This window comes from Zeus faber (assembly GCF_960531495.2).
Source record: "Zeus faber genome assembly, chromosome: 6".
NCBI lineage: Eukaryota > Metazoa > Chordata > Actinopteri > Zeiformes > Zeidae > Zeus > Zeus faber.
Window position 1 is genome coordinate 35538274 of NC_137201.1, and position 15000 is coordinate 35553273.

A 15000-nucleotide genomic window follows, 5' to 3' on the forward strand; every position below is an offset into this window, starting at 1 on the left:
AACTGGAAGTAGAACTAGAAGTAAAACCAGAACTAAAAGAAGAACTAGAAGTACAACTAGAGAACAAGTAGAACTAGGACTGGAAGAAGAACTATAACTAGAAGTAGCACAAGAACAAGAAGTAGAACTAGGACTAGAAGAAGAACTATAACTAGAAATAGCACAATGACTAGAAGTAGAACTAGAAGTAGAACTAGATTTAGAAGAAGAACAAGAAGTAGAACTAGAATAACTAGAAGTAGAACTCAAAGTAGAACTAGAACTAAAAGAAGAGCAAGAACTAAAAGTAGAACGAGAAGAACTCGAAGAAGAACTCGAACAAGAGCCAGAAGAACTAGAAGAAGAACCAGAAGAAGAACTCGAAGGAGAACTAGAATTAGAACTAGAAGAAGAATTAGCAGTAGAACCAGAACTTGAACTAGAAGTAAAACCAGAACTAGAAATAGGACTAAAAGTAGAACTAGAAGTAGAAGTAGAAATAGAATTAGAAGAAGTAGAAATATAACTAGAAGTAGAACTAGAAATAGAAGTAGAAGTAGAACTAGTTCTACAAGTAGATCTAGAAGTAGAACCAGAACTTGAACTCGAAGTAAAACAGAACTAGAAGTAGAACTAAAAGTAGAATTAGAAGAAGAAATATAACTAGAAGCAGAACTAGAAAAAGAAGTAGAAGTAGAACTAGTACTACCAGTAGAACTAGAAGTAGAACTAGAAATAGAAGTAGAAGTAGAACTAGTACTACAAGTAGAACTAGAAGTATAACTAGAAGAAGAACTAGAAGTAGAACTAGAAGTAGACTAGAACTAGTCATAGAAGTAGAAGTAGAACTAGAAATAGAACTAGAAGAAGATTTAGAAGTAGAACTAAAAGTAGAAGTAGAATTAGGAGAAGAACTAGAACTAGAACTAGAATAACTAGAAGTAGAACTAAAAGTAGAAGTAGAAGTAGAACTAGAAGTAGAACTAGAAGAAAAACTAGAAGTAGAGCTACAAATAGAAATAGAAGTAGAAATAGAAGTAGAAATATAACTAGAAGAAGTAGAAGTAGTAATATAAGTAAAAGTAGAACTAGAAGTAGAAGTTGAACAAGTAGAACTAGAACTAGAAGAACTAGAACTAGAACTTGAAGAATAACTAGAAGTAGAACTATAAGTAGACTAGAACTAGAAGTTGAAGTAGAAGAAGAACTAGAAGTAGAAGTACAATTAGGACTAGAAGCAGAAGTAGAACTAGAAGTATAACTATAACTAGAAGTAGAACTAGAACTAGAAGAAGACCAAGAAGTAGAACTAGAACTAGAAGTAGAACTAGAAATAGAATAAGACCTAGAAGTAGAACTCGAAGAAGAGCCAGAAGAAGAACTAGAAGAAGAACCAGAAGAAGAACTCGAAGGAGAACTAGAATTAGAACCAGAAGAAGAATTAGCAGTAGAACCAGAACTTGAACTAGAAGTAAAACCAGAACTAGAAATAGGACTAAAAGTAGAACTAGAAGTAGAAGTAGAAGTAGAAATAGAATTAGAAGAAGTAGAAATATAACTAGAAGTACAACTAGAAATAGAAGTAGAAGTAGAACTAGAAGTAGATATAGAAATAGAACTAGAAGTAGAAGAAAAACTAGAAGTAGAAATAGAAGTAAAACTAGAAGTAGAAGAAGAACTGGAAGTAGAACTAGAAGTAAAACCAGAACTAAAAGAAGAACTAGAAGTACAACTAGAGAACAAGTAGAACTAGGACTGGAAGAAGAACTATAACTAGAAGTAGCACAAGAACAAGAAGTAGAACTAGGACTAGAAGAAGAACTATAACTAGAAATAGCACAATGACTAGAAGTAGAACTAGAAGTAGAACTAGATTTAGAAGAAGAACAAGAAGTAGAACTAGAATAACTAGAAGTAGAACTCAAAGTAGAACTAGAACTAAAAGAAGAGCAAGAACTAAAAGTAGAACGAGAAGAACTCGAAGAAGAACTCGAACAAGAGCCAGAAGAACTAGAAGAAGAACCAGAAGAAGAACTCGAAGGAGAACTAGAATTAGAACTAGAATTAGAACTAGAAGAAGAATTAGCAGTAGAACCAGAACTTGAACTAGAAGTAAAACCAGAACTAGAAATAGGACTAAAAGTAGAACTAGAAGTAGAAGTAGAAATATAACTAGAAGTAGAACTAGAAATAGAAGTAGAAGTAGAACTAGTTCTACAAGTAGATCTAGAAGTAGAACCAGAACTTGAACTCGAAGTAAAACAGAACTAGAAGTAGAACAAAAAGTAGAATTAGAAGAAGAAATATAACTAGAAGCAGAACTAGAAAAAGAAGTAGAAGTAGAACTAGTACTACCAGTAGAACTAGAAGTAGAACTAGAAATAGAAGTAGAACTAGAACTAGTACTACAAGTAGAACTAGAAGTATAACTAGAAGAAGAACTAGAAGTAGAACTAGAAGTAGACTAGAACTAGTCATAGAAGTAGAAGTAGAACTAGAAGAAGTAGAAGTAGTAATATAAGTAAAAGTAGAACTAGAAGTAGAAGTTGAACAAGTAGAACTAGAACTAGAAGAACTAGAACTAGAACTTGAAGAATAACTAGAAGTAGAACTAGAAGTAGACTAGAACTAGAAGTTGAAGTAGAAGAAGAACTAGAAGTAGAAGTACAATTAGGACTAGAAGCAGAAGTAGAACTAGAAGTATAACTATAACTAGAAGTAGAACTAGAACTAGAAAAAGACCAAGAAGTAGAACTAGAACTAGAAGTAGAACTAGAAATAGAATAAGACCTAGAAGTAGAACTAGAACAAGAAGAAGAACTAACAGAACTAGAAGTAGAACTGGAAGTAGAACTAGAACTCGAAGAATAACTAGAAGAAGAACAAGAAGTATAGCTCGAAGTAGAATAGAACTAGAAGTAGAAGGAGAAGTAGAAGTAGGACTAGATCTAGAAGTAGAAGTAGAAGTAGAGCTAGAAGTAGAAGTAGAGCTAGAAGTAGAACAAGAAGTAGAACTGGGACCAGAAGTAGAACTAGGGAGCTGACCCTGTGCAGTGACCCTGGAAGAAACTCTTCCAGTTCAAGTCTTTCATTGCTCAGCTCTGAACCATCTTGTGCTTCTGTGCAGAGCTGGGAGCAGCTTTGTGTTGCACCACTCAACTAAACACAGTATCGCAACGAATGACGGAATGAACGAACGAATGACTGAATGAATTAATGAACGAATGAACAGATGAATGAACAAATGAATGAATGAACGAACGAAGGAACGAACGAATGACTGAATGAATTAATGAACGAATGAACAGATGAATGGGTGAATGAACAAATGAACAAATGAATGAATGAACGAACGAAGGAACGAACGAATGAATGAATGAATGAACGAACAAACAAACAAACAAATGGACGGGGAGCGAATGTGACGACCGGCATGGACACCACGTTAAACTCTCTGTGCTCATTGGGACTGATCCAGATCTGAAGCTACTGATTTATTGTTGGAAAGTGAAGCATTTTGTCTTTTATGGAAAGAACCGGTCCAGACTCTGCCTCCCTCTATGGTGTCATGTTAAATACATATAGACTCTATGGAGTCTATATATGTATATATATGGGATGGTAGCTGAAGCGGTAGAGCTGGTGGTCTAGTGATCTAAAGGTTGCTGGTTTGATCCCAGGCTCCTCCTGCTAGCATGCTGTAGTGTCCTTGAGCAAGACACTTAACCCCTAATTGCTCCTGATGGCTGCGTCCGTCGGTGTTTGAACAATTGTAAGTTGCTTCGGATAAAAGCGTCTGCTAAATGTAATGTAATATAGACTATATGGAGTCATGTTAAATACATCCAGAGTCTATGGAGTCATGTTAAATACATATAGACTCTATGGAGTCTGTTGCTGTTCAGTTCATTATGGTTCAATCAACACATTTGATCAGATGTGTTGATTTTCTGTCAATTGAATGTAGAAAGTAAGAGCTCAACACAACCAGATGTGAAGTACAAAAACTATATTTATTTTCAAAAAAGATAATACTTGGAAAAGAAAAACATTGATAATGAAATACTTGGTATTTCAGGTCTAAATGTTTGCAATAGTATAAATCCAGTTGAAGGTTCCATCTGTTTTCATTTGGAAATGTGATGGAAAAGATAAAAATTACATTATTCAGATCTGCCGTCATGGAATCATCCAAACATCAATTGTTTTTCATGATACAATGATTATTCAAAATACAAAATATAAACCTGGAATAGGAAAAAGAAAAAGAACAAGAAACATCTCAGTGACTCGACATTAAGGAAAATATGAAACTAGACAGAAAGCTAAACCCAGAAAAATAAAAAGGTTTAAATGTTCAATGGTTTGGATCAGGAGGTGAAGGGGCGGGTTCAGCTGAAGAGGTGAAGGGGCGGGGTCAGGGTCAGACGAGGAGAAGAGGTGAAGGGGAGGGATCAGGTGAAGTGGTGCAGGGACGGGTTCAGGGTCAGACGAGGTGAAGGGGTGAGGTCTGGGGCAGGTTCAGGTGAAGAGGTGGAGAGGCGGGTCAGGTGAAGAGGTGAAGGGGCGGGTCAGGTGAAGAGGTGAAGAGGCGAGGTCAGGTGAAGAGGTGAAGCATCGTTTCTTGTGAAGCCTCAGAGTTCGTTGTCGACGTCTGAAAAACAGCAAAGAGCAAATTAGCGAGTCAAGGATTCTGAAAGTAGCACGAGCTGCGTTCTCCATACTGACATCTAACCTTACTCTGCTTGTGTTTTCCAGGGGGAGGAGACAGTCATGTTGGTCAGTTTTAGCTCTGCCCCCTCAATGGGGCTGCTGTCGCAGCACTACCCGCCCCCGCTGCTTCCCAAGCCCAGGAAAGACAACCTTAGGCTGCAGAAGCTCCTCAAGCGAAGCGCCAAAAAGAAGGTCTCCGCTCAGGCCTCCCAAATGGCCGCACCGTTCCGCTCCAGCCTTTCACCCGTCAGTGAGGCTGACTTGGAGCACAGTGAGCACTCCACCCCCCCCAAGACCCCCGAGACCCCCCGGTACAGCGCTCTTCAGCCCCCGAGGTTCAGCGTCAGGCCTCTCTACCAGCACGTGGCCTCCCCCTACCCCCACAGGGCGGGGTATGGTGGCAGACCAGCAAGGTTCTCCCCCCAGCCGCCCTTCTCTCTGTCCCATCATGTAACACTGGATTCCTCTTCTCCCCCACTGGCTGGCTCTGCCCCCTCCCCCTTGGGCCAGGCAGCTGGGCCCAGACCAGCAGCACCAGCCTCCAGGCCTGAGATGATAACACTGGCAGTGTCAGTGTTGGCTCCTGTGCCAGTTGAAGGTTATGTTGAAGCGAGGCCTGTAGCAACCCCCCTGCTGAAGGCTGCAGCTCCTGTGCCCGACAAAAGAAGTCAGGCCGTGGTCCGGCCTCTCATTGTGCTGACCCCGCTGGCGAAACCGAGAAGTCCTCGCCCCACGTTCAAAGCAACTGAAACCTCAAAATCACCCAAACCCATGTTTGATGTCCCTCAAATCCGGATGTACACTGCAAACACGTCATATTACGAGACGTCCAGGACCCCGCCGGTGTATGACTCAGCCGGACTGACCTTCATCGGCAGCGCTCTACCTCGAAGCAAAACACAGACTGCAGAGACAAAACGAGGGATGACTCCCACGCCGGAGGTCAGAAGAGGTTTAACTCTGACTTTGGCGATGGGATCTGATGCAGGGAGCAGAAGTCCCACATCGCAGATCAGCAGAGGCTCCACACCCACAGCGGAAACCAACAGAGCTAGAACGCCGGCATCTGAAGTCAGAAGATCCACGCCAACATCCGACATCAAACGAGCTAAAACACCAACGTATGAGTTTCCAGCATCAAGAACTCCCTCTGGGCGGTCAAAAACACCCTCCTTTCATGTGACCAGGGCTAAAACACCAGTCTTTGAAATATCCAAACCTAATCCTCTTCTGTTTGCGGTGTCACCAATCACAGTTGAGCCAGAGAGGACGACGACACCGACAACAGCCGCCAGTTCGTCTTCCCAGAATGTGACACCTGCTGAGCCCATTAAGAAAGTATCAAGTGATACTTTTACTCTAAATGGGGACATTCATTCAGACATAACACCAGCAGAAATGCCTCTCGATAAAGCCCCAACCCTAGTGTCTTCGAAAGCACAGGCTGCTCAGCTGGAAGCTTCAGTACCTGAACCAACAGGACAGGAGGTCCCAGCAGCTACACAGGGTCAACAGAAGCCTGAAATTCCATTATTAGAGTCAGAAATACCGCTGGTGACGTCATGTGGCTACCAGAGGCCTAAAACACCTTCATATGAGGTGCCACAGCCGTTAGCACCGCTGACACCTGCCTACCAGAGGCCCAAGACTCCAACATACCAGGAGTCTAAACCCATGACTCTAGGGTATCAAAGACCAAAGACTCCTACACATGGTGCTCTGTCTAAGGAAGCCACAGCTGGAGTATCTCAAAGACCTAAAACACCAGCCAGGGCGCCCAGGTCCACGTACAGGGGGTTGACACCAGCAGAATATGTTGCTCATGGTGGAATTCAAAGTTATGCCCCAGCCTTTGGTCTCTCAAGGTCTAAGTCTCCAATGCAGGAAGACGCTCGAACGACAGAAGTGCCATCTGAGGAGGTTCGAACGCCTTGTGTACCATCACAGATTTTAGCTGCTGAACAATCTTCCAAAAAGGTGGACAAAGCTTGTCTCAGAAGTGAGGAGACCTCCTCCGGGCCCCCTGTAGCAGTGCCTCCCACTATTGTTGTTTCACAAGCGTCTGATACCTTAGAAAGCACTTCCAGCAAAACAAGTGAATTTGGCAGTGTGGTTCCAAAAACAACAGAACCAACATTCTCTCAAGAAAGTCCAACAGCTAAACCTCCAACAGACAAACCAGAAGTGAGAGAGGTTCCCCGTCCAGAGGTGGCCAGACCTCCTGCCATGCATTCTGTGCATGCCACCACAAAATGTAAAGATGCAATGACAAAACCTGTTCAAGGTAAAACCCTGGTTGCCAAAGAAGCGGCCGGAGCAGAGACAGGGGCGGAGCCGTCCGAAATCCCCAAAGCCATAGCAGAGGCCTTCAAAGCTCAAAGCCCTGAAGCCTCAGCTCCAGCAGAGGAACAAGGAAAATATAACAAATCTGATTGTCTCTCTGCAGCTAAGCCCCTTCTCAAAGTCCTCCAGAAGCCCATGGGAGTGAAGTCAAAGATGAGCGGTTGGTCTCGTCTCAAGAAGCACATGGTGGTGGAACAGGAGGAGCCCAAGTTTCCAGAGGTGGCTTTGGAGAAGGAAGACTCTGCAACGGCGCCGACTGAAGCTAAAGCAGAAGAGGAGAAGACCGATGGGAAGTCCGGTGACGACGGGGCGACGGCGAGCAGCGAGGCGCCAAAGGCCACCAAGATGTGGGACGCCATGCTCTTCCAGATGTTCTCCACCAAGGAGAACATCATGCACCAGATCGAGATGAACATGAGCGAGGAGGAGAAAGGGAAAGAGGATGAAGGGAAGAGGGACAAACCAAAGGAAATCCCGGCATTCGCCCACCGGCTCCCCGTGCTGCTCTTCAGCCCCAGGTTCGATGCCAAGAAGCTGAAGGAAGCGGCTTCCCGGCCTCTCACCAAGATCTCCACCGTGTTCGAGATGGCCCTGATCGGCCGCAAAAACAAAGATGAAGAAGCGAAAGACTTTAACAGAACAGCGAGGGGCTTCGCTGCTCCTTGACGTCAGACTAGACCAGATGCTACTTTATTACAGGTGGAGCAGGTGGAGCAGGTGGAGCAGCAAGATGGAAGGTCCCACCTTTAGATCTTGGAGCAGAAGGTCGGCTCTGGACTTTATACTTGAAACTGCATCTTGTTGCATGTGGAGCCACAGAACGATGCGTCTTAACGTCAGATTCACATTAAAACGATTGTATTTGAACTTTCTCTGCAGCTTCTGAGTGGAAGGAAACAGGAAGTCAGGTGGTTTTTCTACTAAATATTCAGGATATTTTTAAGGGGAATGTGTGGAGGTCAGACTGACCAGAAGGTCTGAAATGAATTGTGTAACGAGTATTTGGGTCAGTACTGAATTGTGTACCGAGTATTTGGGTCAGTTCTGAGATGTGTACAGAGTATTTGGGTCAGTACTGAGTTCTGTACCAGGTATTTGGGTCAGTACTGAGATGTGTACAGAGTATTTGGGTCAGAACTGAGTTGTGTACCAGGTATTTTGGTCAGTACTGAGTTGTGTACCAGGTATTTGGGTCAGTACTGAGATGTGTACCAAGTATTTGGGTCAGTACTGAGTTGTGTACCAGGTGTTTGGGTCAGTCCTGAGTTGTATACTGAGTATTTGGGTCAGCACTGAGTTGTGTACCAGGTATTTGGCTCGGTACTGAGATGTGTACCAGATATTTGGGTCAGTACTGAGATGTGTACTTATTTAAACGTCTTGTTCCTCTGGTGCTACTTGTTTCTACTTTGGACGATGAGTGTACAGTTGTAGTTGCAGTAAAATACAGATACTGTGTGTATACACGTATTAAATACACACTTTAATACATTTCTAGATGATGATTAGAATATTGAGATACAGTTGAAATGCTGCTGGTGCCTGATGTGCTCGGTACAGAGAAGCTGCTTCTTCCTCTTCTCATTAAAGTCTCTTCAGCACCGTTCTCTGCTTCGTCCTGTTTCCTAAAAAAACTTCTTCAATGTTTGACATGTTCTCAGCTTTGATTCGAAGCTGAGAATACCTCAAAAAATGAGTTTATTTTGGTTTCACATTTTGTGAATTGATCTGAAGAAAATATTGTAAGTTAAGTATCAGAAGATGTTTTTCATTCGTAAAAAGCATAAAAACTGAGACTTTTACTCAAAATATTAATATAGAGATCACAAGAATATTGATATTTGCAAAACATAATAAAATATAAAATAATATAGTAGAATACAATATAATATACAGTAATATAATACAATATAATTTTATATATATAATATAATATAATATAAAATAAGATAATATATGATAATATTATATAATATAATAATAATATAATATAATATGATATAATATGATATAATATAATATAATATAATATTTAATAATATATGATAATATAATTTGAAATATAATATAATATAATATAATGTAATATAATATATGATAATAACATTATATATGATAATATAATATAAAATAATATGATATAATAGTATAATATTATTTAATATAATATAATATAATAAAATATCATATACAATAATATCATATAAATGAAATTAAATATAATTCAATCAAATAAAGTTGTATAAAGTTCATCCTCACCTTGGACTCCGCCCACACAGATCTTCTTGTACTTTCCGTGTCCAGTCACGACAAACTTAAATCTGTTTCCAGGAGCTTCCTGCACGCAGAGGTCAAAGGTCACACTGTGTGTGTGTGTGTGTGTGCGTTTATGTGCATCCTCTGTGTGAGTGTTTGTGTCAGTGTGTGTGTATGTGTCTTTGTGTATCAGTGTGTGTCTGTGTATCTGTATGTGTGTGTGTGTGTTTATGTGCATCCTCTGTGTGAGTGTTTGTGTCAGTGTGTGTGTATGTGTCTTTGTGTATCAGTGTATCAGTGTGTGTCTGTGTATCTGTATGTGTGTGTGTGTGTTTATGTGCATCCTCTGTGTGAGTGTTTGTGTCAGTGTGTGTGTATGTGTCTTTGTGTATCAGTGTGTGTTAGTGTGTGTGTGTGTGTCTTTGTGTATCAGTGTGTGTCTGTGTATCTGTATGTGTGTGTGTGTGTTTATGTGCATCCTCTGTGTGAGTGTTTGTGTCAGTGTGTGTGTATGTGTCTTTGTGTATCAGTGTGTGTCTGTGTATCTGTATGTGTGTGTGTGTGTTTATGTGCATCCTCTGTGTGAGTGTTTGTGTCAGTGTGTGTGTATGTGTCTTTGTGTATCAGTGTGTGTCTGTGTATCTGTATGTGTGTGTGTGTGTTTATGTGCATCCTCTGTGTGAGTGTTTGTGTCAGTGTGTGTGTATGTGTCTTTGTGTATCAGTGTGTGTCTGTGTATCTGTATGTGTGTGTGTGTGTTTATGTGCATCCTCTGTGTGAGTGTTTGTGTCAGTGTGTGTGTATGTGTCTTTGTGTATCAGTGTGTGTCAGTGTGTGTGTATGTGTCTTTGTGTGTCAGTGTGTATCCTCTGTGTGTCTGTGTGTGTGTGTGTGTGTGTATGTGTGTCTTTGTGTGTCAGTGTGTCTGTGTGTGTTAGTGTGTGTGTTAGTGTGTCTTTGTGTATCAGTGTGTGTCTGTGTGTGTTTATGTGCATCCTCTGTGTATGTGTTTGTGTCAGTGTGTGTGTGTGTGTGTGTATGTATGTCTTTGTGTATCAGTGTGTGTTAGTGTGTGTGTTTGTGTGTGTGTGTGTGTGTGTGTGTGCGCGTGTGTTTATGTGTATCCTCTGTGTGAGTGTGTTTGTGTGTGTATGTGTGTCTTTGTGTGTCAGTGTGTCTGTGTGTGTGTTAGTGTGTGTGTTAGTGTGTATTTGTGTATCAGTGTGTGTCTGTGTGTCTGTGTGCGTTTATGTGCATCCTCTGTGTGTGTTTGTGTCAGTGTGTGTGTGTGTGTGTGTGTATGTGTGTCTTTGTGTTTCAGTGTGTGTTAGTGTGTGTGTTAGTGTGTGTGTGTGCGTGTGTATAAGATAAGATAAACCTTTATTAGTCAAACAACGGGGAAATTTACATCGTTCCAGCAGCAATAAGGGGACAGCAGAAAATAAAGAGCAAATCAAAATATATAGAAACATACAAATTATAAAATAATCACCATAAGTAGGAAGCAGATGGTACTAAGTGTATTGCACATATCTTGACTTTCTTTTTTTCTTTTTTGATAATACCATTTTTTTCACAGTTGTGTGTGTGTGTGTGTGTGTGTGTGTGTGTGTGTGTGTGTGTGTGTGTGTGTGTGTGTTTGTGTCTGTCTGTGTGTGTGTGTGTGTGTGTGTGTGTGTGTGTGTGTGTGTGTGTGTGTGTGTTTATATGTGTGTGTGTGTGTGTGTGTGTGTGTGTGTGTTTGTGTCTGTCTGTGTGTGTTTGTGTCTGTCTGTGTGTGTGTGTGTGTGTGTGTGTGTGTGTGTGTGTGTGTGTGTTTGTGTCTGTCTGTGTGTGTGTGTGTGTGTGTGTGTGTGTGTGTGTGTGTGTGTGTTTGTGTCTGTCTGTGTGTGTGTGTGTGTGTGTGTGTGTGTGTGTGTGTGTGTGTGTGTGTGTGTGTGTGTGTGTGTGGTTGTTCTACTGGCTGCACTGTTGGTTATACAGTAACAGCCGCAGGAAGGAAGGACCTGCATTAACGCTCCTTCCCACACTTTGGGTGAAGCAGCCTGAAGGAGCTCTCCAGTGCCGGCAGTCTCATGCATGGGGTGGGGTTTGTTTCTCCATCATGGATGACAGCTCAGCCATCATCCTCCTTTCTCCCACCACCTGCACTGGGTCCAGGGGTCCCCCAGGACAGAGCTGGCCTTCTTGATCAGTTTATCAAGTCTTTTCCTGTCAGCTGTGGTGAGGCTGTTGCCCCAGCAGACCACTCCATAAAAGATGGCTGATGCCACCACGGTGTCGCAGAAGGTCCTCAGAAGAGCCCCCTGCACTCCAAAGGACCTAAGTCTTCTAAGCAGATAGAGTCTGCTCTGACCCTTCTTATAAAGTGCATGTATGTGACTAGTCCAGTCAATGAAGAGGAAAGGTGCCAAGACCGTTCCTTGCGGGGCCCCCGTGCTGCAGGCTCCCTCCCCCGCACCTTGGACCCATTGCAGTTTGCGTACCAGCAGAACAGATCCACGCATTACGCGGTCTCCCAGGTACTGCACACCATGCTCACGCACCTGGATGGCCGGAAGGGGGCCTATGTGAGAATGCTGTTCATCGATTACAGTTCAGCTTTCAACACCATAGTCCCTCCAGACTGGCTGTCAAGCTGAAGGAGCTCGGACTGAATACTCCGCTTAGCCCGGCCCCAGGTGGTCAAGGTGGGGAAGCACATGTCCAGCTCCCTCACCCTTAACACAGCATCCCCCCAGGGCTGTGTCCTCAGCCCCCTACTGTACTCCCTGTACACACATGACTGTGTGGCCAGGTCCAGCTCCAACACCATCATCAAGTTTGCTGACAACACCGTTGTTGTGGGCCTGATCACCAACTGCGATGAGAAGGCCTACCGCGAGGAGGTGGTTGACCTGTCACTTTGGTGCCAGGACAACAGCCTCCACCTGAACGTCAGCAAAACTAAGGAGCTGATTGTGGACTTTGGGTGAGGATTGCAACTATGGACGCACACGCCCTTGGTGATTAATGGGACTTCTGTCGACAGGGTGAGCAGCTTCAAGTACCTTGGAGTCCACATCACAGAGGACTAACATGGACTTTATAAACAGGCACTCTGGTGAGGAAGGCGAGGCAGCGTCTTTACCACCTCAGGCAGCTGAGGAAATTCCGGGTCTCGGTGAGGATCCTCAAGTCCTTCTACTCTGGAGCAGTGGAGAGCATCCTGTCAGGCAACATCACTGCCTGCTTTGGGAACTGTATTGCTCAGGACAGGCGGGCCCTGCAGAGGGTGGTGCGTTCAGCTGAACGTACCACTGGAACTACCCTCCCCTCCCTGCAGGAGTTATACACCAGGAGGTGTAGTAGCAGAGCCCGCAGGATCATGAAGGATCCTCATCACCCCAACAACGGACTGTTCCAGCTGCTGCGGTCAGGCAAGCGCCTCCGCAGTCACACAGCGAGAACAGAGACTGAGTTTCTTCCCTCAAGCCATTAGAACTGTCAACGCTGACCTCACCAGGGGTCCTCACTGAGCCACACACATAGGCTCCACTACCTACTGTACTGTATGTAGCATACTGTACCGCATACTGTGTCACTGTTCTGGGTTGTTCGGTGTTACCGTATTGCTGCGCCGTACTGTTGTATACTGTGCTGTATATCTTACAAACACTACCTCACTTTATTCACATGCCACTTTAATGCACATATCTGTATTTACATAATTAGCCTATCCCATATACATAAGTCCATTTCATATACATAAATCTATTCCCTTCATCTATTTTGCACCCCCACCCTGCATTACCCTTGAGTTCTTATTTTATTTTATTCTATTTTATTCTACAGTATTTTACTTACTGCATTACGTTTTAGGAATCAGTAAGTTTGTCAAGTAGCAATTAGGTAGCTATTATGTTCAGTCTAGAACAGGACACAATCAGTGTGTGTTAGTGTGTTGGTGTGTGAGTGTGTGTGTGTGTGTGTTTGTGGATCCTCTGTGTGTGTGGTTGTGTGTGTGTTTGTGTATGTGTGTGTATGTGTGTCTTTGTGTATCAGTGTGTGTTAGTGTGTGTTAGTGTGTGTTAATGTGTGTGTGTTTGTGTGTGTCTTTGTGTATCAGTGTGTGTTAGTGTGTGTGTGTGTGTGTGTGTGTATCCTCTGTGTGAGTGTGTATGTGTCAGTGTGTGTGTTAGTGTGTGTGTGTGTATGTGTGTCTTTGTGTATCAGTGTGTGTTAGTGTGTGTTAATGTGTGTGTGTGTGTGTGTGTATCCTCTGTGTGAGTGTGTATGTGTCAGTGTGTGTGTTAGTGTGTGTGTGTGTATGTGTGTCTTTGTGTATCAGTGTGTGTTAGTGTGTGTTAATGTGTGTGTGTGTGTGTGTATCCTCTGTGTGAGTGTGTATGTGTCAGTGTGTGTGTTAGTGTGTGTGTGTGTGTGTGTGTGTCTCACCATGCTCTTCATCTCTCTTCCTCTTCCTCCTGTTTCTCTCATGTTCTCCCACATGTTCTTCTTCTGCATCACGTCTCCACAATTCACATCCTGTATAAACACATCAACTCATGGTTGATGTGTTATATTATACAAACATATATACTAACCCATACTATATCATATCATATTCAACTGATATGTCATATTTTATTATATTATATTATATTATATTATATTATATTATATTATAATATGATGTGAAAGACAATACATTTATGTATGTGTAAGTGTGTGAAATTACATTTCACTGCATATATTTATGAAAGTATGTATATGTATGTGACGAATAAACCTCTTGAATCTTGAATCTTGAAGAATATAATATAATATATGATATAATATAAAAAATATAATATAATATCATATAATATAATATGAAATAATATAATATAATATAATATCATAAAATATAAAATAATATAATTTAATTCAATGTAATATAATGTCTTCTTATTTTTCTTTCGGCTGTTCCCATTAAGGGTCGGCACAGCGGATCTTCTGCCTCCAATAATAATATATTATAATATATAATATAAAATATATCAAATCGATATATATATAAATATAATATAATATAATATAATATAATATAATATAATATAATAACCGCTGCTAAATCACTTCCTGTGCGTCAGTATCACTTTCTGCCAGTGTTCTATCCAGTACACTGTAACAGTGTCTCCCAGTGGATCCACCAGGGGGCAGCATCCACCTGAACCACTACATTTCAGAGGAACTATGTGTTCTTATTTTTCCTGCCCCTGCTCTGTACTATGTACTGGTTCCACTGGGAGCCTCCCAGTGTCCGGTACCTTGGGGCCGGGTGTCCGGGTCCCGGGTGGGGTCCGGCTCTCTCCCCCAAAAAGCTGCTTCCTGGAGCCTACGCTGTCCGTTAGCGCAGTGAGTTTAGCAGCACCCAGCTGCTGGGAATTTTGGGAACACACACACACACACACACACACACACACACACACACACACACACACACACACACACACACACACACACACACATGTCAAGAAAACACAGAAGAATTTTTGATTGATCTGGGTTTTTCTTGTTTTTTTCTTTATTTGAGAACTTTTGAACTTTAAAACATGGAAACATCGCATTTCTATCTCTAGCGCCACCTTCAGCTCCAACTCACCTCTGCAGCGTGAGCGTGCCACGCCCGTCTGTCTTCAACACTGAGAGGAAGTGTCTTCACACTGGGAGGGAGGGAGACAGGTT

At 42.3% G+C, this 15000-nt stretch overlaps 2 protein-coding genes across 2 annotated transcripts in view; one reads left to right on the top strand and one right to left on the bottom strand.

The window, feature by feature from the left end:
- The window catches only part of LOC307231458 (uncharacterized protein), a 12089-nt gene extending 3448 nt beyond the window's left edge, over positions 1–8641 (top strand). The window contains exon 3 of the mRNA XM_080002173.1: positions 4738–8641. Within this exon, the coding sequence (XP_079858299.1) occupies positions 4753–7701 (2949 nt within the window). The 5' untranslated portion in view covers positions 4738–4752 and the 3' untranslated portion in view covers positions 7702–8641. The remainder of the gene's footprint in view (positions 1–4737) is intronic.
- The window catches only part of LOC307232112 (uncharacterized protein), a 26638-nt gene continuing 15617 nt past the window's right edge, over positions 3980–15000 (bottom strand). Inside the window, exons 8-12 of the mRNA XM_080002993.1 lie at positions 14918–14978; positions 14583–14690; positions 13729–13818; positions 9295–9373; positions 3980–4633 (exon numbers count right to left, since the gene is read on the bottom strand). Of these exons, the coding sequence (XP_079859119.1) occupies positions 4614–4633; positions 9295–9373; positions 13729–13818; positions 14583–14690; positions 14918–14978 (358 nt within the window). The 3' untranslated portion in view covers positions 3980–4613. The remainder of the gene's footprint in view (positions 4634–9294; positions 9374–13728; positions 13819–14582; positions 14691–14917; positions 14979–15000) is intronic.